This window comes from Vipera ursinii (genome assembly GCF_947247035.1).
Source record: "Vipera ursinii genome assembly, chromosome: Z".
NCBI classification, from domain to species: domain Eukaryota; kingdom Metazoa; phylum Chordata; class Lepidosauria; order Squamata; family Viperidae; genus Vipera; species Vipera ursinii.
Window position 1 is genome coordinate 33,880,580 of NC_139517.1, and position 22,895 is coordinate 33,903,474.

Sequence of the window (22,895 nt, forward strand, 5' to 3'; positions counted from 1 at the left end):
TTAATTATTATCTACCATTTGTGTGCCGCTCAATTCAACAAGGCTCAAAGAAACTACCAATATCAACAACAAAGGAGTGTAAAATAAAAAACCACTATAACCAACAAAATAGGGCAACAAAACACTGAAAAACAACTACAGCTCCAATTCATAGAAGAAGTTTCCAGAAGAGTGATGCCACGTAGGTACAAACAATATAGTATTGAAGAAAATGAACAAATTATTTGTCTAAAATAAGATAGCTTTCCATGTTTAATGCTGACATTTCCATGAAGAAATCATGAAGAAAATCTATTCACATGGTCTAAAAGTAAAAATGAGTTGATAGCACATAATTAATGATATTTCCAAGTTAATTATTTTCCTTTCTATTATTTCCAAAGACCTGATAACAAATATCTATATACTAAAACTCTATCTGTTTGTCACCTTCAGATAGGCACAATGGTCACAGGGCAACAATTTTTTAATCAAAATACCTCAGGTTGGCCAATTCAAAGAATATATCCAAGATCCAGGACCCATTAGTCCTGGGTCTTTACAGCAATTGTATTCGCAAAGGTGTGGCCATGATTTCCAACTATACTTTCCAGAACTCTTATCAGTTGTGTGATGAAAGTAGGGTTATGGTTAGGGTATGTATATCCCTGCCCACTTTTCTGCCTCCTTCTGGACCCTGCACACAATCAGGCTAAAATTTCAAATCTCTTAATGGTGGTGAGTGGTGAGGAAAAGACAAGAGAGTGATTTGAACGCCTCCTGGCAAGGTAGGGCTGGTTGGGGGCATCAGTGGTCAATGGGTGAGTCCTTTTCCTCCATGGACAGAGGGGGCCCTTGATTTATGCTAGGATAGGGAATGGGGGTTCAATTTTTTTCATGATCCATTCCCTTTGTCATCCCTCCTCCAAAAAATGAGACAGTTCTGAGTCAGCCGAGGAGGAAGAGAAGGAAGCTTCACTGGTGTCTGTTGAGGGTCGTGAGGAGAGGGAAAATGGCATTAATATGTGGAAAGAAAGATGACATAATGGATCATGGGTTCTTTAGCTTAAAACAACCAATCGATCAAAAATTAATTAAACTTCTTTCATGACAAATTACTATGAAATAAGAGGATGTTGATAACTGATAAATATGCTAGCCTATTCATTCTCTTACTAGTTTCAGAGTAAATATAACTTCTAAAAATATACACATATCCAGATAAGTAGCCTTACTGCTAGCTGCTTTTATATATAGCAACTTTATAGAAAAAGGTTGCAATAATTAAATGTTAATTTTTGAAATCCCCACACTATGACATCTTTTGCATTATATTAAATTAAATAATTTGAATTATTACCTTAAAACTACATTTCAGAAATTGTACTATTTCATAGGAAATGGAAAAAGCAGCCAAAAAATTATTTAAGGAACACTGAGATGTGACAACAGGTAGTTATTTAGAATTCTAAAGGAAAGGATAGGTTTAAAACAGGTTATTTCAATTAACGTTGGACAAAAACTTATTTTAATATTTAGATTCAAAATGAAAGCAAATTGCTGAAATAAGGTTTGTTAGTGCATGTAGCAAACTGAAGAGAGGGATTGAAATTCTGCCTCAAATATTTCAGTGACTAAAATGTAAACATGGCAACCAGGAGAATCTTTAAAATGTCTTTGCAGTGAGTCTTAAACAGATTGGAGATGTTTTTAAAGGCATGTAGCCAATGGAAGAGCCATTGTGGTGGCTTCATTATAGTTGGAAATAAATAGAGACATACATTGACAACAAAATGATTCAGCCTAGTTTTGTAATAGTCTTCACCTGAACATCAGGACAATTTTTTTTCTCCTCTCTTTTAATCCTTACTGCATGAAAAGCAAAGCAGGAAAGAGTAGGAAGAACAAAAGCCATGGCATTCTTATAAATGCCACTGTGCTCCTATCCTCAATCTGGTTATCCCAAGAATAAGGACAATAGAGTCACTTTGAGATAAAATTGTTGTTGTTGTCGTTTACTTTTGTAAATAAAACAATCCATATATTATTCATTCCTGAGAAATAACAGTCTTTTTTAATACATTTCATATGCATGGAACCAAAGAAGTATTCTCTCAAAAGACAAGATCTAAGACCATTTTAATGAGGCTGATTGAAAGGAAATTAATAACAGATGTAATAAAGTCCATCATCATACATTAACAGTAGAATTTATTACAAGACATGTGGATGCCTAATAACTCGGATGCCTTTAAAAGGAAAAAGAAATAATGGATGTATTAAAGACATTGGCTCATGAAGATGCCATGTTACCTCCCTAATTGGAAGCAGCAATTCTTCGAATGCCAGTGGCAAGTGAACTCAACAGGAGACTGTGCAAAAAGCAACAGGCTAGCCAAGATGAAAAACAAAGTTACTAGACTAAGTACTTTGTTGATGGGTTCTGATATGATTCAGTAGGTCTTTGAATAATAGCATTCCTCCTATAGCATCAAGATGTACAGTACTATGCAAAAGTTTTGGCAGTTGTGCAAAAAATGCTGTAAATTAAGAATGCTTCCAGAAATAGAAGTGTTTTATTTTTATCAATTAATAAATGGAAAGTAAATGAACAGATGAAAAATCCAAACCAATTTAATATTTGCTGTGACCACCCTTTGCCTTCAAATAGCATCAATTCTTCTAGGTACACTTGCAGTTTTTAAAAGAACTCAGCAAGGATCCTTCAAAATTGTTCCACACATCTTGGAAAACTAATCACAGATCTGCCACACACTACCTCAAATCCCTCTGTCTGTTCATGTAATCCCAAACAGACTAGATGATGTTGAGATCAGGGCTCTGTGGAGGCCAAATCATCACTTCCAGGACATCTTGTTCATTATGCTGAAGATAGTTCTAAATGATATTGGTTGTATGTTTGGGGCCGTTGTCCTGCTGCAAAATAATTGCACAGGTAAGCATTTGCCTTCTCAGCATTGAGAAGACCATTGATCCAGATCTCCAACTCCATTTGCAGAAATGTAGCCTCAAACTTACAAAGAACCTCCACCATGTTTCACTGTTGCCTGCAGAATTCATTATTTTATCATTCTCAAGGCCTCTGACGACCAAACTGCCTCTTATTTCAAATTTTAACTCATCAGTCCAGAGCACCTGCTACTATTTTTCTGCACTGTAAGTCCTACTTTTTTGTGCATAGCTGAGTCACCTCTTTGCCTGGGACAGATGTTGCTGACACAGTGTAACTACTTTTTGTCTTGTTTCCATGCTCAGTTTTGCCATGGTGTATGACCATCCTATGACATGAAACTGTCTTCCACAACTTCACCTTAGTAACAGAGTTTGGCTGTTCCTCACCCAGTTTTAAGCCTCCAACATAGCTGTTTCTATTTCAGTTAATGACTGTGTTTCAACCTACGTATGACATTGATGATCATATATCTGCTTGGTATAATTGATTAATCATGCACCTGATTCTAATATTATACACTTGACTTGATGCTGTTTGAAAGCAAAGGGTGAGTATACCAAATATTGATTTGATTTGGACTTCTCTTCTGTTCATTTACTTTCCATTTTGTTAAATGATTAAAATAAATTATTAACACTTCTATTTCTGAAAGCATTCTTAATTTACAGCACTTTTGCACAACTGCCAATACTTTTGCACAGTACCGTATATGATGGTCTCAACCCTTCCACCTTCCTGCAAAAGTGTAATAATATTGCAATGGCATTTTAATGTTGGTCTAATTCCAATATCAACATTATGAAAAGGAAAACTAGACTACGATAAAAAAATTAAAAAAACCAATGAAGAGAAGGAAATTTAGAGAATCAGAAATTTAAAAATGACAGAAATAAGGGGAAAAAACAATGCCATTAAAAGGTCTCTATCTAAACTTGCCTCTAAGAGAACAGGAAGAAGAAAGCACTGTATGTAACATTGACAGAATGACCAACTACTTACTATCTCTAAGTTAAAAGAAGACACATTGTCCAACATAGGATGGGTTCATACACTGACCAAATACAATGTCTTTAGAAACCCAAAATGGCCGGCTTGTTTGACGTTGTGACTGCACTGAAGTGCCTAGATTCTGAGGGTCTTGGACAGGTACAATTAAGAGACCTTCCAAGCTAAACCATCCCATTGGGTCAGTAGGGTCTTATTTGCCTGGAACCAAATGTCAGTCTTTAACTCTTCCCTACTTTTTTTCCCCCAAAAGGCTATCTGGCTTGATAGACTGCTTGTGTGCCTGGCCCGTAGTGGTTACTTGTGCACTAATTGTGGCAGTGGAATAGTAGAATTTACAATCTCCTCTTGGCAGCTTTTCTACTGGGGCATCCTACAAAAGGCATCAGCGAAGAATTTTTTCCCCCAGGGAAGTACTTCAAAGTGAAATTGAAATGATTAAAGTAGTGCATCCAACCAATCTGTTTGGGGGGCAGCTTTCAAAGGTTCCTTAGTGCCTCTAAATGTTTATGATCAGTCCATATTTACTTCCCTCAAGGAAATGGCACCAAGTTATTAGGGCCCCTCTCACTGCAAAAGCTTCCTTTTCCCATATAGCCCATCGCCTTTCAGTGTCAGTTAATTTCCTGGAGGTGTAGGCCTCCCCTTTTATTTCTTTGCAGAAGGACTGCTCCCGCTGTGACATCACTTGCATCGGCTTGGATTATGAACTGCTCATCAGGATCAGGGTATTTATGAACAGGTTCAGCAGCAAATAGTCTTTTTAGGTTTTTGAATGCTGCTTGGCATTCCATAGACCATGGCAGCGGCTGACAGGATCGAGGCTGCTCCCCTTTTCTGGTTTTCAGTAGTTCAATAATCGGTAGAGCTATTTTAGCAAAAGAAGGAATGAATTGCTGGTAAAAGTTTGCAAACCCCAGAAAGCTTTGAAGCTGCTTGTGGGTTCATGGAGGTTGCCATTCCAGCACCGCTTTGACTTTGGCTGGGTACATCTTCACCCCTTCACTGGAGATTCTGTACCCAAGGTAGTCAAGGCAATTTTGATGGAATTCACGTTTAGAGTTTAGTGTAAAGTTTTGCTTTCAGTAATTTTTTGAGCACTTCGCACACTAATCTTACATCTCCGCCATGGTTTCTATGTAAATAAGGATATTGTTGAGATAAGACTAGGACTCTATTATACAGGTGATCTTGAAGCACTTGATTGATCAATTGCATGAACACAGCAGGGGCTCCTCGGAGGCCAAAGGGCATAACTTTTAACTGAAAGCTTCCCAGAGGGCTGTTAAAAGCTGTTTTCCATTCATCCCCCTCTTTGATTCGCACCTGGTAATAAAAACTCTCTTCAGTCCACTTTGTGAAAAACTTCCCCTTCACCAAACGGGCCAACATGTCTTTCATTAAGGGAGGGGGTACATATTCTCCACACTGGCTGCATTTAACCCTTTAAAATTCACACATACTCTCAGCGATCCATCTTTTTTCTCCTTAAACAGCATGGGGGCAGCCACATGTGACTTAGCAGGTTGGATGAAACCCCTGGCTAGATTCTTGTCAATTTTTAAAATCTCTAAAAATGCCGCCCCTAACTAGAAAAAATATTTTCTCATTTGACAGTCCTCTAATAAAATCATAAATCTAGTTGGCAGACAAAAAAGTAATTTCTTTATCCAGTGATAAGAACATAAGTCCTACATATGTCCCCAGACATCTTCAAAATTTAAGTGCTGGCATCAAACAATAACAATTTCAGGATGCTGAGTAATAAACTGTCAACTCCATTTTCTTATTTCACTTCCTGAACAAGAATTCTGGATTCTGGAGGAAAATATCCATCAACATAATGCTAATTAAGTTGGTTATTTAGTAAGCCAGTTGAATTCTTGATCACTGTATTTTATAAAACTACAAAAAATACAAAAACCTAGAAATTTTAAAAATATTTGTTAGACATAGGCTTTCCTGAAGAAAGAAAGTGCTGATATATACAGTAGTTCACAAGAACAAATGTTTTGGGTATATGAAATCCCAGTTCCAGTTTGTAATGCCTTAAATTTAAAATTTAACTAGATAATAAAGGACCTCCAAATTTCAAAAAACCAAATCAGTGAACCAAGTGATCTCTATGAAGTATAGTGCTTGTTTATTTAATAAATTTATACTGCTGCTCAAATAATATACGACTTTGGTTAATTTGATTATCAATTCTTACCCTGATCCTTAAATAGTAAAATTAATTATTGATGTTTTTGTCATTCCTTTTGGAAACTCCAAATAAATGACTATTACAAAAACTGGAATTCTGAAGTGAGATACTGATGCATCAGGCAATGTTAGATCTTATATCAACGATTCTTGATATAAAATTACAAACTGAATATAGCAAAATTCACACAGGGCTCAACTGGGGCACAGCAAATTTTATTTTAAATCAGTATTATATCCAATTTACAAACAATACATTTCAAAAAGCTTGGCACTATTACATATTTTACCATCAGCAATGGCTGAGGATAAATACAGCAAATCCCATATGCTGAAAGTTTTGTGCTTGTAAAGAAAGGAGCTCTGAATCACGTCCTGCTTTAATGTCATATTCACTGGGTTACTTACAATGAGTTATTAATACTTGTTAGCAAGTTCCAGGTTGGACAAAGGATTCTATGTGTTGGTTTTTTTAATGGGTGAAGATCCCAAGATAACTTTGTTGTTGCAAAGTGTATATAAGTAGCCAGTAGAATGTATATGTTGCCAATAGGAAATAGACAAACAGCTATTATATACCCTTTATTTACCATAAATGATACCTTGTATTTTATAATATGCAACATATTTTCTTTTATGCAATCTGGGTCTATGACCTACAACAGAGTACCTCAATCTTTTTGGCTTTGGCAGGGGGGGGAGAGAGGGAATGGTTCTGCACGAGCAGCGGGCAAGCGCGTGTGTGCAGCTCCATTTGCACAAACAGCAGATACCCATGCCCACTGGTAATGCAAGTGGGGATGCGTGCGCATGCTCACCCACCATTTCCACAACCCGGTTACAAACAGCTCAAGGCCAAGTATAATAAAGCTTGAGTGATTGAAGGATTGACAAATTACAGGATAAAAATGATAAATTCCTTCTTATCTCTTAAAATGGAAGGACATATTTTCTCCTTATTAATAGATTTTTATATTCTTATTTTTAATATCTACAATGCAGCAAAATGTAATTATCATTCAAAACGTAGCCAAGAGGCTGTCTAATCTCAAACAAAGCTGAAAACACTTACTACAAATTAAAATTTGATGATTAAAAATGCAGAAACTGCATTTATATCTCATCCTACCTTCATCTCCTTCTGGTGCATATGAAGCTGTAATAATATCAATGTCAGCACAATTCATCACTATTTGATTGGTCGCCTGCTTCACCTACAAGAGAAAAATTTACCTCTATAACTTTTAACTTTAACTTTTAAAACATCAACAATAAATTGGAAAACAGCTGAACCTTTCTTAGTACCTTCAATGCAAAGGGAAAACCCATAATTAACATTACTGTATTTTGCATTTTACAGTACAATAATTGAATATCTCCTACTAGAAGAATAAGACTGAGATTGCAAATGCTGCAATATCAGAATGAGCAGCTGACCAAGTAACTATCTTCCTTCATGTATCTAACACAGCATACTCACTATCATGTTATCTTATAGCAGATACAAATAGGGCAAAATGGCCAACTTTTGTTTGACTGGGTCTGCATTCTTTTCTTTTCGGCTTACAAGGGCTACCATGGGCATTGCAATAACATTACAAAAGCAAATGAGACATATTTCACTCTTTTTTGTTTCAGGAAATTTGAAGGACTATATTAACTCAAAATAAATATATTAATTTCTCAAGCTGTTTAACACAACTTTCTGGAGGCTTATTTCACTTTTTAAAACCTTATACTACTGAAAATCAGCAATTGGCGACCAAATGTCGCTGGTATAAATTGAAGTACTTTTTGGGCACCACAAATCTGCACCATAGAAGAAGAAAAAAAGAATTGGGGCATATTCAGTGTAATTTGAATAGAAAACAGTAATTGAAGCAAAGTTTCAGTCATTTCGTTAATTGAATTTGTTGCATATTACTAACATATCAAAGGAAATTAATCTACTACCTTTCTTGTCCAAGTGCGCCTTATCTGTCCATGCCAACAATTCTGCCCATTAATTATTTACTAAATTTTATTTAATATTAAATAAAGCACATGTACATATCAAGTGTTTGGGAGTATATCTGTGACGGTCAGAAAGACAAAAAGTGTCATCAGCTACCATTAAAATTAGTAGATGAAAATTCATGGAAATGGACTGAATTTCAAAGGATAAATCTATGTAACATGCACATTATAATCCTGGGTCACATAAGTATCTGGTTCAACAATTAGAAATAGGAAACTCAAGATACTTTAATCCAGGGATATTATGCTTGGAAAGCCAACAATCCATACTACCTACCCAGTACATGCTTTGCTTAATGTGAAATATTTTAAGCAACTGATGACAATGCATAATAACAGAAAAACACATTTCTAACTTTGTGATATCTTTTACTGGACTTTTAATATGTAATTCTAGACTACTGTAGACTATTTTCAGCCATTTCTGCCACCCACCTTACACTTATTAGCTTAAAAAAAAGAAGCTGCATAATACAGCTTAATAACTATCTGGACAACTACAGTACCCAGTACTATTATTCCAGTGAGAGCTGAAAAATTCCAAAATAGTGATAATACAAATATGTAAAAAAAACCTTGAAATTAATATCCAAAAATAAACATTCCTTCTACTACTGTGTGCATGTGAAAATAAAAATAGTTTAGTGAAATCATGTTTAGGAAGTCACTTTTTAACTCAACCCTTATGTTTCTTTCCTCATGTACTATTTCTAAAGAACTGATTCTTACCATTGTTCCATAGTATCTGGTTGCATGCTGAAGCCAACTTGCTACTAACATTTGGTATTCACAATCAAAATCTCCTGATATAACTACTGCAGGAATTTATCCAATCTCTTTTTATATCATCCAAGCTCTTGACGAACACCATAACTTAGAACAAGTAAAATATGCACTGTGTGAAAAAGTGCTCATTTTTTTCCAATTTCTTTTCAGTCTAGTTCTCACATATAGGGAAAGAAAATAACTCCTTGCCACTTTTATCATGCTATATGCAATATCCTACATTTATGCCTCTTTTTATTGCCTTTTATATTAAGCTAAAGCTTCCAAAATGTTGTAATCTTTTCTCAAGAGAAAAAAATCACCGTCATCATTTTGTTTGTCCTCTTCTGCATTTCCTTCCATTTCTATGATATCCTGTTTCAAAATAGCATCTAAAACTGTATATAGTATTCCAGCTACAGATGTACCATAAATCTATATAAAGGTATTATCATATGAGTAATTTTATTTTCAGTCACTTTCCCAATAATCCCCAGCATGGAAACTGCCTTTTTCATTTTTCAGTAAACTCCCAAATTATTTTTCCTTATCAGTTACATATAAATTAGATCCAATCACAGCAAATGTAAAGTCAGATTCCCCTCCCCCAATACATCACTTTATTCTTACTGAATTTTTTATTTGCCATTTAGTTGATAATTCACCAGTTTTAAAAAATCATTTAGGAATTGTTCACAATTAATAATTATTATCTCCAATTTGGGGCAGCTCACTATTAACTACTACATCATTTGTATTTATGCAAATGTTAATATGTCTTCGGTCTAACAAAAATCCTTACAGCAATTCATTTCTGCCTTTCACCGAGAAAATTGTCCATTTATTCCTGCTCTTTATTTTCCCTTTTTCAATCATTCAACACTCCATAAAAAACAATCTTTATTATCTCCTGATCAGCAAGTTCATCAAGAACTTTTGATAATAAACTTTATATACTCAAATTGTTAAAAAAAATATCCTTCAATAATGTTGGCATTATATGCATCCCATATCCTGGCTGATCTTCTCAAAAACCTCTAAAAGGCTGCTACTAGCCCTTTAAGATAGACCAGATCAAGAATTATAAATTATTAGCACAGGCTGCAGTAACAGAATCTTGAAAAGTCTGGGTATGTTTTCTATTCTTTCTCTCTTACACCTTAGAGAATTTGGGTGAAGCCAGTCTGAACTTCATATATATATGAAATTTGTGACTCAGTCTTAGGGAGAGGTTAACAAGCTGTGTGTGTGTGTGTGTGCGCGCGCGCACGTGTGTGCATGTGTGCATGCATACATACATACAGTACTTTTAAGAACTTTTGCACAGATACTATCAGGGCTCAGTCATTTGCTAGAGTCATCTCTCAAGATATTTTACAGCAAGCATGTCCAACCTACAGCCCACAGGCCACATGTGGCTCTGGACAACTAGTAATGCTGTCCCACAAGATTGTAAACCCTTAACATATTATGTAATTTTATATACATAAATTATATATTTTATATGTGGCCCAAGACAATTCCTCTTCATTCAATGTATTTTGGCCCAGACAAGCTAAAAGGTTGGACAAACATGTTCTATAATATCTTCTAATATAATATGTTCTCTCATTGGACCCTTATGAAAAGGTAGGATAGTTGAGGCCAACCTCACATCGGGAGGCAAGATGTTCCAGAGGGCAGGAGCAAAAGCAGACCCTCCTCCTGGACTCCACCAGCCATAATAATCAGCCTGACGGGACCCGCAGCATACTTCCTCTGCCGGCATGAGTGGTATGGTCCAATCCCAATGGGGTAAGACAGGTCCTCAATCTCTATGGAATTCTCAATCATCCAGGTAAAGTTGTTCCAAAGGTGCTTTTTTCATGAGGCAACTGGACTTTTTGTTTTTTTTCTTTCAAGACATTTCGCTTCTCATCCAAGAAACTTCTTCAGCTCTGACAAGATGGTGGGGAGTGGAAGGATTTGTATTGCTTGCAGACAGCAGGTCATTTGCATTCTTTTAGAGTTGTTGAAACCATTTGGAGGTGTACTGAGTCCTCAAAGTCACCTGAGTAGTGTATATGTGTGTGGAGCCTTCTTGGCTGCAGGATGTTTTATGCCCTGTGTCCCTTCACTGTTGAAGACAGGTGCAGGCTGTTGGGGATGAGTCTGAGGTATCTGAATCTCAAACTGAAGCACAAATGGATCCGGTAGTCTGCAATATTTTCTGGAAATCCGTTCATACTCTCACATCATTCAAAGGGTGTTCTTCCTAAAGTGCATAGCTAAATGTCTATACAGATTTTGCACTTTTGGGACAGTCCCTCAAATAACCTGGACCTATGCAGTGAAGGAGTTAAGGTGATCACCAACACCTTGAATTGCACCCAGAACCAGTGCAGCTCGTGAAGCAGTGGTGTTATTCTTGGGTAGCTCAAAACTGCCCACAGTGCCGCACACTGCACCAGCTGTAGCTTCCAAATGTTCTTCAAGGGTAGCCCCCTGTAGAGCGCATTACAACAGTCCATCCATGAGATGATTAGGGACTAAACAAACTGAGCACAGGGAGTTCTAATCTAGGAAAGGCCACAACTGGTGCACAACACAAAGTAGTGTAAAGGCTCTCCTAGCTGCAACTGTTCCTCGAACAGGAGTCATGAGTCCATTATACTATACCCTCTCCTCACTTAGTGACAAGTTCCGTTCCAACAATAAAGTTGTTAAGCAAAATTACTGTTAAATGTGTGAGGGGGAGAGACAGAGAGAGAGAGACAGAGACAGACAGAGAGGGACAGAGACAGAATAAGATTGCAGAGTTCACTGATTGCTGTCTTCTCATTCAAACACATTTCTCATACAGCTATTCCAGCATTACTCTCACTCTATTGGGAATTTCATCAGGCATACAAAATTCAGTTGGAAAATGATTTTTTTATTAGCATCATATTTGTGAAATGTTATTATTAATCAAAAATATTGCGGTGCCTCCTAAGTAATCAACACTTCATCTTTGCCTAACCTCTTTTTTATCCTGTTTTTATGCTTTTTGCAATATTAAAGTTTCTAATGTTAGTATTTATTTATATATTTTGTTTTTAATTTTGTTATAAATCACCCAGAGTCACTTGATGGATACATGGGCTATTACATAAATATGATTAATAATAAATAAGAGAGATAGTCATTAAAAATGGACTTGGTGTATAGTTAGATTGGATATTATAGTTTTCAGCAATGGTTTCAGAGTGGAAACTAAAGGCTTGAAAGTTGCATGTGGCTCGGGGGCTCAGATTATTCAACCCTATAAAATGATCATAAAGCCTTGAAATTAAGTTCTTAAAAAATAGCACATAAGGCTCATATATACTATTTGGTATCAGGTTCATAACATTCCAAATGATTAAAATTTGTATTGATGAATAAAATGTTTTATATGTGCTAAATGTTAAATGTTTTCAAGAGTATATTAAATAAGAGTAAAGAATTAAAATTTTTATATTAGTTTTACTGATTTTGTTGCAATTAAAGCCCTTCTCTTTTGATGTCATTCTTTTGTTATTATTCCTATTTGTATAAGCTACTTCTTAGAAAACAAATTTTCCAGCTATGTAACAGCCTTCCAAACCACTATAGTATTTAAACCAGGCCACAATAAAGTGACTATGATTCTAGCAGCTGTATAGCAAAAGAGTCTTGTACATATCTTAAATCACAGGTTTTCAATGTTTTGGGCCACCAAACCTGTTTCTTTAAAAAAAAATTCTTCGAATCTGTTTTTTTACAAAAAAAATTTATAGGAATACCTGATCAAGAGGTGGGCTTTCTGAATGTCAACTTAGGGACTAAGGAAAACAAGAAAAAGTTCTCCAGAAGAGAGCAAGGGAACAGACTCAGACTTAATCCTTTGTGGATATTTTTTTTCTTAATCCCTTATGGAAAAAAATATTTTCCCCTAGTCCTTTGCAGAAAGTGGGGGAGGAGGGGATTGTTGTTTGTTGCTGTTGTTTTTTGCCTTTATCCCACAAAAGTCCATTGAAGTCCTCAAGGAACCTAGTTTCAGATAACTCTAAAAAATTCCTTCCTAAAGCATTTTTTCCAGACCTAATTCAAAGTACTGGTTATGATTCCTGAAGCTCTTTCCATATACAACTTCATGCATGAAGCATTATTCAAAAATGTCTGATTCTTGTGGACAGAAATCTAGCAGAAAAAGGTGTAGATAAATTGCCAGAAAAGAGGAAGGGTCAATTAGATGAGCATTTTATCACATGCATTGCCTAGTAGAAAGAACTTCACTGTCAAAGCCAGTCAAACAATACAAACTGCTATGATGTAATTGTATTTATTCCACAAAGCAAAGACAAAATATATTTGGATTCTGACTCAAGAACATAAATGTAAAAACAGCTTTGTCAAATTATTTCTCTGAGTCAATGCCAGCAGCTACAATAATTTTTAGGCCTTATCTAGGCAACCACATTTTTTCACTGATCAGTATGGATTATACCAGCCAAGTAGTAAATCTGTTAATACAATATATAGCAACACCCTTCCTGTCAGGACTTTTAATTCTTTGCAGGAAAATAATATGACTTAGCAAGTGCATAAAGAAATAATAGTCTGTCAGAATTAACTTCTACAGAACTTGTTGTTTTTTTAATCCCATTTATATCCCGCCCTTCTCTGAAGACTCAGGGCGGCTTACAATTTAAGCACAAATCAAATGTGCTTAGCAATAGCCTTCATTCTATGTATATGCCTGCTTATTAGGGCTTTCGCCCCCCCCCCAAGCAGCATTATTACAAAGTCAGCTTACTGCCCCCAACAATCTGGGTCCTCATTTTACCTACCTCGGAAGGATGGAAGGCTGAGTCAACCTTGAGCCTGGTGGGATGCGAACCTGCATTAATTGCAGGCAGCTGGTGTTACTTAAGGAGGCATTAGCCCACTGCTCCACCAAGGTTTTGAAATTTGAAGAACTGCTTAATTGGGTTTCGTTAAATTATAACATTGTTGATAACTGAAATTCAGATATCTAAGAAGCAAATAACTTAGGCTGGGCATTAGTACCAAGAAATACCATGAAACTGAAACCAAAATAGATATAGCTGACATTCCAAAAGCCAGGACTGCTCAATTATCTGTGTTTTTAGTAAAAGTCTGACTTTCTTTCTCTAAATAACTGAGCCTCTGAAGGATTTTTTTAAAAGCTAATTTTGAATACCAATGCAGTCTCAAAATTGGCTCTCCAAGTTGCATAATAACTAATTCAGAAAATAAGTGCAAATGTTTATTGTGCATATAACTGGTGCACTGGTTGCACCAATTATGCATGGTTCATTAAATCAAGCTATAGCTCTACTTACTGTAATTTGCAAAACTAGAATTAGGAATTGTGAAAAAAACCTTTATTTTTAAAATCTTAGGCTTTTTATATTTGGCCAAACTAGAAATATACTGTATAATTAGTCAAAAATATTTTCCTTGATGATGTCTTCAAACAAAAAAACTGCCCCTTAATCATTAAAATACATAAGCTGGCAGATATTATATGAATGCTATAAAAAGCAACAAACGCAGATTAAACTTAGAACTAAATATACCAGATATTCTTCACTCAAATAAGCAAAATAACATTCTGGAAAAGAAGTTTAAAAGATCCTTCAAAATCTAACCTTTTGTACAAAACACATTTTTCAAAATAGTAATAAGAACAACTTTTCTAAACATAATAAATACAAGAACACATGTCTTCTGTTGTACTAGTGCCAATTAACTCAGCCTGCTTCAAAAACAAAAAAGTATATCACTGCTATGTCTTGTCCATATACTCTCAATATAGAAAAAATGCAGTCTCTTCTAATGTAAAAAATGATTTTTTCTTCCACGCTGATATTGCAACAGTCCCCATGAAGCTAAAGGCAAATTCTGTAATACCTCATTCAATTTCCTCTCAGAATAACCTTATAAGGCCTTATAAGGCCTTGGTAAAACCACATTTGGAATACTGAACCCAGTTTTGGTCACCACAATCTAAAAAAGATGTTGAGATTCTGGAAAGAATGCAAAGAGCAATTAAGATTAGAGGATGGAGGGTTAAACATATGAAGAATGGTTGCAGGAATTGGGTATGTCTAGTCTAACAAAAAGAAGGACTAGGGGTGACATGACAGCAATGTTCCAATATCTGAGGAGCTGCCACAAAGAAAAAGGGTCAACTTATTTTCCAAAGCACCAGAAGACAAGACAAGAAGCAATGGTTAGAAACTAACCAAGGAGAGAAGTAACCTAGAACTAAGGAGAAATTTCCTGACAGTGAGAACAATCAACTAGTGGAACCGCTTGCCTTCAGAAGTTGTGGGTGCTCCATCATTGGAGGCTTTTAAGAAAAGGCTGAAATGATATAGGGCAGTGGTGGCGAACCTATGGCATGCGTGCCAGTGGTGGCACTCAGAGCCTTCTCTGTTGGCACATGCACCGCTGCCAGCAGCAGGTCTATCAGGCCGCCACCGCCGCCCAGAGCAGGAGACCTGCCCAGCACAAAGGAGGCGAAGCAACTAGCAAGCTCGAGTAGAGCAGAGGTCACCAACCATTGTCAATTGGCAGACTGGAAGAAAAGGGAGGGAGAAGCATTTTACATGCGTGTGTGCATGCATGGGGCCACGAGTATGCATGTGCTGCAAATGGGGCAGGGCTAGTGCCTGCGTGATACTCACTAGTCCTGCCTCATTCTTGCATGGTGCAGTGCCTTGTATCTGCACCCCATGGCGCCGCAGCAGCCGTATTTGTGCCTTGCAGCACAGTGGTCCATTTTTGCGCCCCTGGTTTTTGCATGCCAGAGGCAATACTCAGAGGCACCTCCCTGCTCCCCCCACCCTGAGGGAACCACAATGCTGATGCACCACTGACACTTTGCGATAAATAAGTGAGTTTTGGGTTACGGTTTGGGCACTCGGTCTCTAAAAGGTTTGCCATCATTGATATAGGGGCTCCTGCTTCAGCAGGAGATTGTATTTGAAGACCTCTAAGCTCCCTTCCAACTATGATGATGATGTTGATGATGGCCTTGTAGATTACATTAGGCAAGATAGAGACATTTTTAGAAATAACAATTACATGAGAAACTTAGCATTCTGGCTTTCCAATTAATTTTGTTGTTACTGATGTTGTTTAAAATATTCTTAAAACTTCCACCTGACATAACTGTACATTTTCTGCTCCTAAACATTTTAAAATCAATATACAGGTAGTCCTCAAGTTATGAATATAATGAAACCTGCCAATTCCATTCATAACTCAAGAATTTGGGGGGGGTGAATCTCGTACCTCAAACAAGATCACTCCCTACTCATTAAGACGCATGCGGCTCATTAAGTGCACTTGAGGTATCTCACGGTGAGGAAGGCCATGGGGGGGCTAGTGATGGAACAGGCCCCAAGGCCTCCCCAACCCAATAAGTTACTTCATGCTTCCCCCTCCCTTCCTGCCACACCGGACTCACCTTGCAAAGATCTGTCTCCTCTCTGCTGTGGTTTCTTTCCCTTTGAGGGAGAGGAGAGTCAGCTTGGAAATGCTTTTTGTGTCGACAATGGAAGCTCCTGAATGCCATAATATGGCGCGAGTTCAAACACCCATTCTCTGCAAAAGAGATCATGGTCCCTGGAAGCTTCCATTCTCTTGGGAGGGGGAAAGTGTTTGCTTTGTTTGCATGCCTATGGAGCAAAGTGTTGAATCAGAGTTGATGGGCACAGGAATCAATGCCGTCCGTGGCCTGGGTGCGCTGCTCACTCAGATGCGCTGGCCTTCATTTGAGGGCAGGAACAAAGCCTTCAACTGAGCAGGGAGGCATTGCGGGACCAGGTGCCTTGCACCTGCATCCAAGCCACCAGTGGGGGGGAAGCCACCTGAGCAACCACGATACCCTCCTCCCCAGGCAGCCACCCACCCTGCCTGACTACTCCTCAGCTGGCTGGTCGGCTGGCACAAATCCTCTCTTCTGTTCTCCTCCTGCTTGTCCTCCCCAGTCAAGCGGCAGCAGAGGCTTGGGTTTCTCAGCTCTGTCCAAGTGGAAGAAAGTGGAGGCGCAGCAGCAGGATTGCTCTCAAACAGCAAGACCCGGGTGTGCTGTTCACTCGCGTGTGCCAGCTTTATTGAGAGCAACCGTGCTGCTGCGCCTCTGCTTTCTTCCAAGCCGCTGCCACTCAAACACTTTTTATCTGAACTGAGACTTTGGGGAAAGTGGAAGGTCCATCTGTGAGCAAATGGGGTGGTTGAAAACATGGTGTTCTGCTCCGTTTGTAAGCATGCAATGGCAGGCCTTTCAGTTTCCCCAAGGTCTCCGTTCGGATAAAAGTATTTCAGCATCTATGGGATGATTCAAAATGCAGGGATTTGCTGCCTCAGCAGAAAAGGAAGGGGAAGCAGTTTTGAGGAGCGGGGGGGGGGAGGTAATAGGGTGAATATTGTAGAGCCGCTGCAGTTGTTCGTAAGGACTGCCATGGTGCTGCAATATTTGTAATTTTGGGACTTGCTTGTAAACACTAGAGGGCACTTCGAATGAGCATTAAGTGAACGCTTGTAATTCAGGGATTGCCTGTATATACTGGTGGGCAACTATTTACCACGAGTAACAGATTTCTATTTTTTTTATTGTAATTATTAACTATTTAGGATAGGGAGTTAATTATATCAGAATGTAACCTTTTACCAAGAACTAAAATATTCTTTAACACAATGGTCCCCAAACTTTCCAGCTTTGCGGACTCATGGGGGGGGGGAGAAGAAATGGTTCTGTATGAGCAGCAAGTGTGAATACAGCACCTTTTGCACAAGTGGTAGGCATGCACACATGAGAATACCCACCACTAGCACAAATGGAGCTGTGCATGCACTCACCTGACATTTGCGCATCCCGATTGAGAATGGGCCATGGCCCAGGGGTTGGGCATCCCTGTTTTAAAAGAACTAATTGTTGTGATTATAATGCAATCTATCTATATATAAAGCATTCAGTGTAACTCCCAACAAAACCATTTAAAGCATTTGTATACTACCCATTCATTTGGAACAGTGTTATTCAATAATCAAATCCCCTAGTTTTTCCTCCTACTTTATTAATCAGTTCCTCAATTCAAAAGGCTGTTACAAATATGTCTGAATTTCAATGTCCGGGGGGGGGGGGAGAATTATCATTTGTTAAAAGTCAGAATTTCTTGACTACAGTGAGGGGAAAAATTATTTGATCCCCTGCCAATTTTGTATGTTTGCCCACTGGTAAAGAAATGATCAGTCTATAATTTTAATGGTAGGGTTGTTGTAAAAGTGAGAGACAGAACAACAGAAAAGTGCATTTCAAAAAAGTTATCAATTGATTTGCATTTTGATGAGTGAATTAAGTATTTGACCCCTTTGCAAAACATGACTTAGTACTTGGTAGCAAAACCCTGTTGGCAATCACAGAGGTCAGACATTTCTTGTAGCTGGCCACCAGGGTTGCACACATCTCAGGAGGGATTTTGTCCCACTCCTCTATGCAGATCCTCTCTAAGTCATTAAGGTTTTGAGGCTGACGTTTGGCAGCTCAAACTTTCAGCTCCCTCCACAGATTTTCTATGGGATTAAGGTCTGGAGACGACTTCTTGAGCCACTCCTTTATTACCTTGGCCATGTGTTTTGGTTCATTGCCAAGCTGGAATATCCATCCATGACCCATTTTCAATGCCCTGGCTGAGGGAAGGAGATTCCCACCCAAGATTTGACGGTACATGGCCCCGTCCATTGTCCCTTTGATGTGGTGAGATTGTCCTGTCCCCTTAACAAAAAACCACCCCCAAAGCATAAGGTTTCCACTTCCATGTTTGGTGATAGGAATGGTGTTCTTGGGGTCATAGGCAGCATTCCTCCTCCTCCAAACACGAATTGAATTGATGTCAAAGAGCTCCATTTTGGTCTCCTGTGACCACAATACTTTCACCCGGTTCTCCTCTGAATCATTCAGATGTTCATTGGCAAACTTCAGACAGGCTTGTACATGTCCTTTTTTGAGCAGGGGAACCTTGCGGGCACTGCAGGATTTCAGACCTTTGCAGCGAAGTGTGTTACCAATTGTTTTCTTGGTGACCATGGTTCCAGCTGCCTTGAGATCATTGACAAGATCTAGTTCTAGGATGATTCCTCATCATACTCATAATCATTGAAACTTCACAAAGTGAGATCTTGCATGGAAACCCAGACCAAGGGAGATTGACAGTTATTTTGTGTTTCTTCCATTTGCTAATAATCACACCAACTGTTGTCACCTTCTCACCAAGCTGCTTGGTGATAGTCTTGTAGCCCATTCCAGCCTTGTGTAGGTCTACAATCTTGTCCCTGACATCCTTGGACAGTTCTTTGATCTTGGCCATGGTGGAGTTTGGAATCTGATTGATTGCTTCTGTGAACAGGTGTCTTTTATACAGGTAACAAGCTGAGATTAGGAGCACTCCCTTTAAGAGAAGGTATAAAAGACACCTGGGAGCCAAAAATATTGCTGATTGATAGGGGATCAAATACTTATTTCACTCATTAAAATGCAAATCAATTTATAACTTTTTTGAATTTATAACTTTTTTTCTAGATTTTTTTGTTGCTATTCTGTCTCTCACTGTTAAAATAAAAACTAATTATAGACTGATCATCTCTCTGTCAGTGGGCAAACATACAAAATCAGGAGGGGGTCAAATAATTTTCCCTTCACTGTATATGTGAAAATAATTGCTGGGATTATGAACAGAACTGGGTATGTGTTTTTACAATTCTTCATACAAAAATAAGTCAGATTCAAAAGGCAATCTTGCTGAGACAAGTAGTTTTCTATAATTTTTTCACAAAAGCAGTCCTGCAATTGAAGTACAAAATTATTTCTAGGAATTTTGTTGACAATGGGATCACTGATTTATTAAGGTAGAAAAATAACTAAACAATGTAGCATGCTGCTAAAGTATATAGTATCACTTAATTAGGAAATAATTTTAATCTAACAGCTATCCACAAGCTTGATCACTGTTTTTGGATTCTTTCACCTTATGTACCGGCAACACATTGTTTTCTGTCAATGCTGCAAGTATTGACATGTTTTGCACTGACAATATAAAAGGCAGCCTTTTGTTTAAACTGCTTCGCTTGGAATCACAGAAGGGAGGGAAATGTCAAACGGCTATTTTGAGAAGATAAGAAATAGCCACGCACAGAAAGGGAAGTGAAACTTCATATGTAAAACTAATTGGACAATGTGATTAATGACGTGTAAACAAGTGTGGGAATTGTGTATGATATGATGGGCTTAGGGGAGGAGATTTCAGATTCTGGCATCCATCCATGAGTGCCGATGCTGCTTTCATTATTAAGACTTTTTAGATAAAAAATGCCTGAATTTTGTTTGAACTGTCTCATTAATCGGGACCATGATAGTTTTCTTTCTCCTTTCAAACTAAGAAGTGAGTTTGGAAAGTACATTTACAGTTGTTATCATTTATTACACCTATTTATTCCTCCCTGTAACTTATGTTTCTTGCTAATGATCAATGGTTTGTTTAAGGCATTAGTCATTTGTCAATGAATTTCATTCACATCAACCAGAAACAAACTAAAAGAATCATATTTTAAAATATACTTTTCTTCAACCATGACCACTGGCAAAGAACTTTAAAACATTCTAAAACCAAAGTCAATTGTAACTACTGACAAGACAATACAGAGCTGCAAGAAGAAAGTGGACAACTGGACCTATTAATTATTAATAATAAACTATGATGAATCTTGTTCATACATGAACCAAATGAAGATGATAACTGAAAGAAATATTAAAGTGAAAGTATATAAACTTGCAGCAGTTTCAATTAAAATCAAATATTTACTCATCACAAAAAGGTTCCTGTCTTGTGAACTGTTATGAACACAAGAGAACTGCCATTAACAGAAGCAAGAAAAACTCAAAAATTTATAAATTTAGTCTTAAAATACATTCCAATTGCTATTCCAATTCCTTGATACATTCCAATTGCAATTCCAACTCCTTATGGCTACAGTACAGGCAGTCCTCAACTTATAGCCATTCATTTAGTGACTGTTCAAAATTACAATAGAATTGAAAAAAGTGACTTATCACCATTTTTCATTTGCAACTGTTACAGCATACCCATGAAGATGTGATCAAAATTCAGACACTTGGCAACTGGCCTGTATTTATGAAGGCTGCAGTATGCCAGGGTCATGTGATCACCTTCTGCAACCTTCTGATGAGCAAAGTCAACGGGGAAGCCAGATTTATTTTACAACCATGTTTCTAATTTAACAACTACAGTGATTCACTTAACAACCGTGGCAAGAAAAGTTCTAAAATGGGCAAAACCCATTTAACAACTGTTTTCCTTAGCAATAGAAATTTTGCTTTCAATTGTGGTCATTAGTCAAGCACTACCAGAATTTGTTTAATGATGGTTTGAAGTTACTACAGTGCTGGGAAAAAGGTGATTTATAACTAATCCTCAAAATTACGACTATTGCATCACCCCTATGGTCACATGATTGTGATTTGGGTGCTTAGTAACCAGCTTGCATTTTACAATGGTTCCAGTGTCCTGTGGTCACATGATCATGATTTGGGAATCTTTCCAGCCAGCTTCCAGCAAGCAAAAACTGGATTCAGTTAACAATAATATAATTTACTTAACAACATGGTAAAAATAGTTGTTAAAACTGAATCAGGTCATATACTACTTAATTATTACATTGCTTATCAAATGAAATTGTGGTCATATGTCAAGGATTACTATACCCTGACCCAGCAAGCACAATTTTTACTAGAAATGATAATTCTGTTCCAGCTACTCTTGCACACTAATATGAAGTTTTTACTTTTTTCATCTGATATATAAAGCAACTGGCTTTCAAAATAATGATTTTACATTATTCTATGGCAGACATGTCAAACACAAGGCCCGGCGGCCAGATTCAGCCCGCAAAGTGGTTTCATGTGGCCCGCGAAGCCATCCTGGAAACAGTGAGGGAACGGGCCCCACTGCCTTGGCCCTGGCCCAGAGACCCTCCTTCTGCCAGAGACCCTCAGATCTGTCCCACTCCTGCCCAGGCCCCCATAGGCACCCTTGATGCGAACGATGTAGAGCTGGCCACGCCCACCCAGTAAGCCATACGCACTCTAGCCACGCCCATCCAGTAGGTCACGCCCACCCTGGCCATACCCACCCGGCCCCCTGAGGGCAACCGCAATGCTGATCCAACCCTCAATGAAATTGAGTTTGACACCCCTGTTCTATGGCTATTTGCTACCTATGAAAAATAGCTAAAAGATATTTAAAATTAAATAGCTTAAAAATATTTTAAAAAGTAAAACTGAAATTGCTTTCAAATTTGATAAACCAATATTAACTCAAATAGCAACCTTAAATTATTCTTTATATTCCACAATTCCTATAAGAAGTTTTAGAGAGTATATATATACTGTATCCAAGGAGCCATGTTAAAATATTTTACCAAACTTGGTTTTATAGTTCAGCAAATATTTATAGCTTGATCTCCCCAAGCAAAGTACATTATATGACATTGGATCCCTGTAACTAGTAGTGAAAAAATATTTTATACCAGCCTCAGCATGAAGAACTGCAATAATTCTTATTATTCCTGATTTCAGGTTTTCTAAGCTTGAAGATCCATTTCAGGCTGTTTAAGACTGAAGCACCCAGTCATTACTGTTTCAAAGATTCAATACTGTTTGCAAATCAACAGGTTTTAACTTGTAGATAACATTTTCACATTCATTTTAAATTGTATTTAAAAAATAAGCAGTTTAATTAATTATTTCAGGGCTATTGAATTTGCTAATATTCTTTCTCTTCGGTAATAATTTCCACAATTTTTAAGTAGATTGTCTGTAATTCCATTTTCCTCTTGAAAATTTATTCTGAGATTAATG

General features: G+C 37.5%; 1 protein-coding gene across 2 annotated transcripts in view; it reads right to left on the bottom strand.

The window, feature by feature from the left end:
- NPEPPS (aminopeptidase puromycin sensitive) overlaps positions 1–22,895 on the bottom strand; it is a 127,216-nt gene that overhangs the window by 98,383 nt on the left and 5,938 nt on the right. For both annotated transcript variants that reach the window (XR_014494237.1, XM_083377859.1), the window contains exon 2: positions 7,293–7,377. Coding sequence is in view for 1 of the 2 variants with exons in the window: in XM_083377859.1 (XP_083233985.1) it covers positions 7,293–7,377 (85 nt within the window). In the remaining variant the exon portion in view is untranslated. The remainder of the gene's footprint in view (positions 1–7,292; positions 7,378–22,895) is intronic.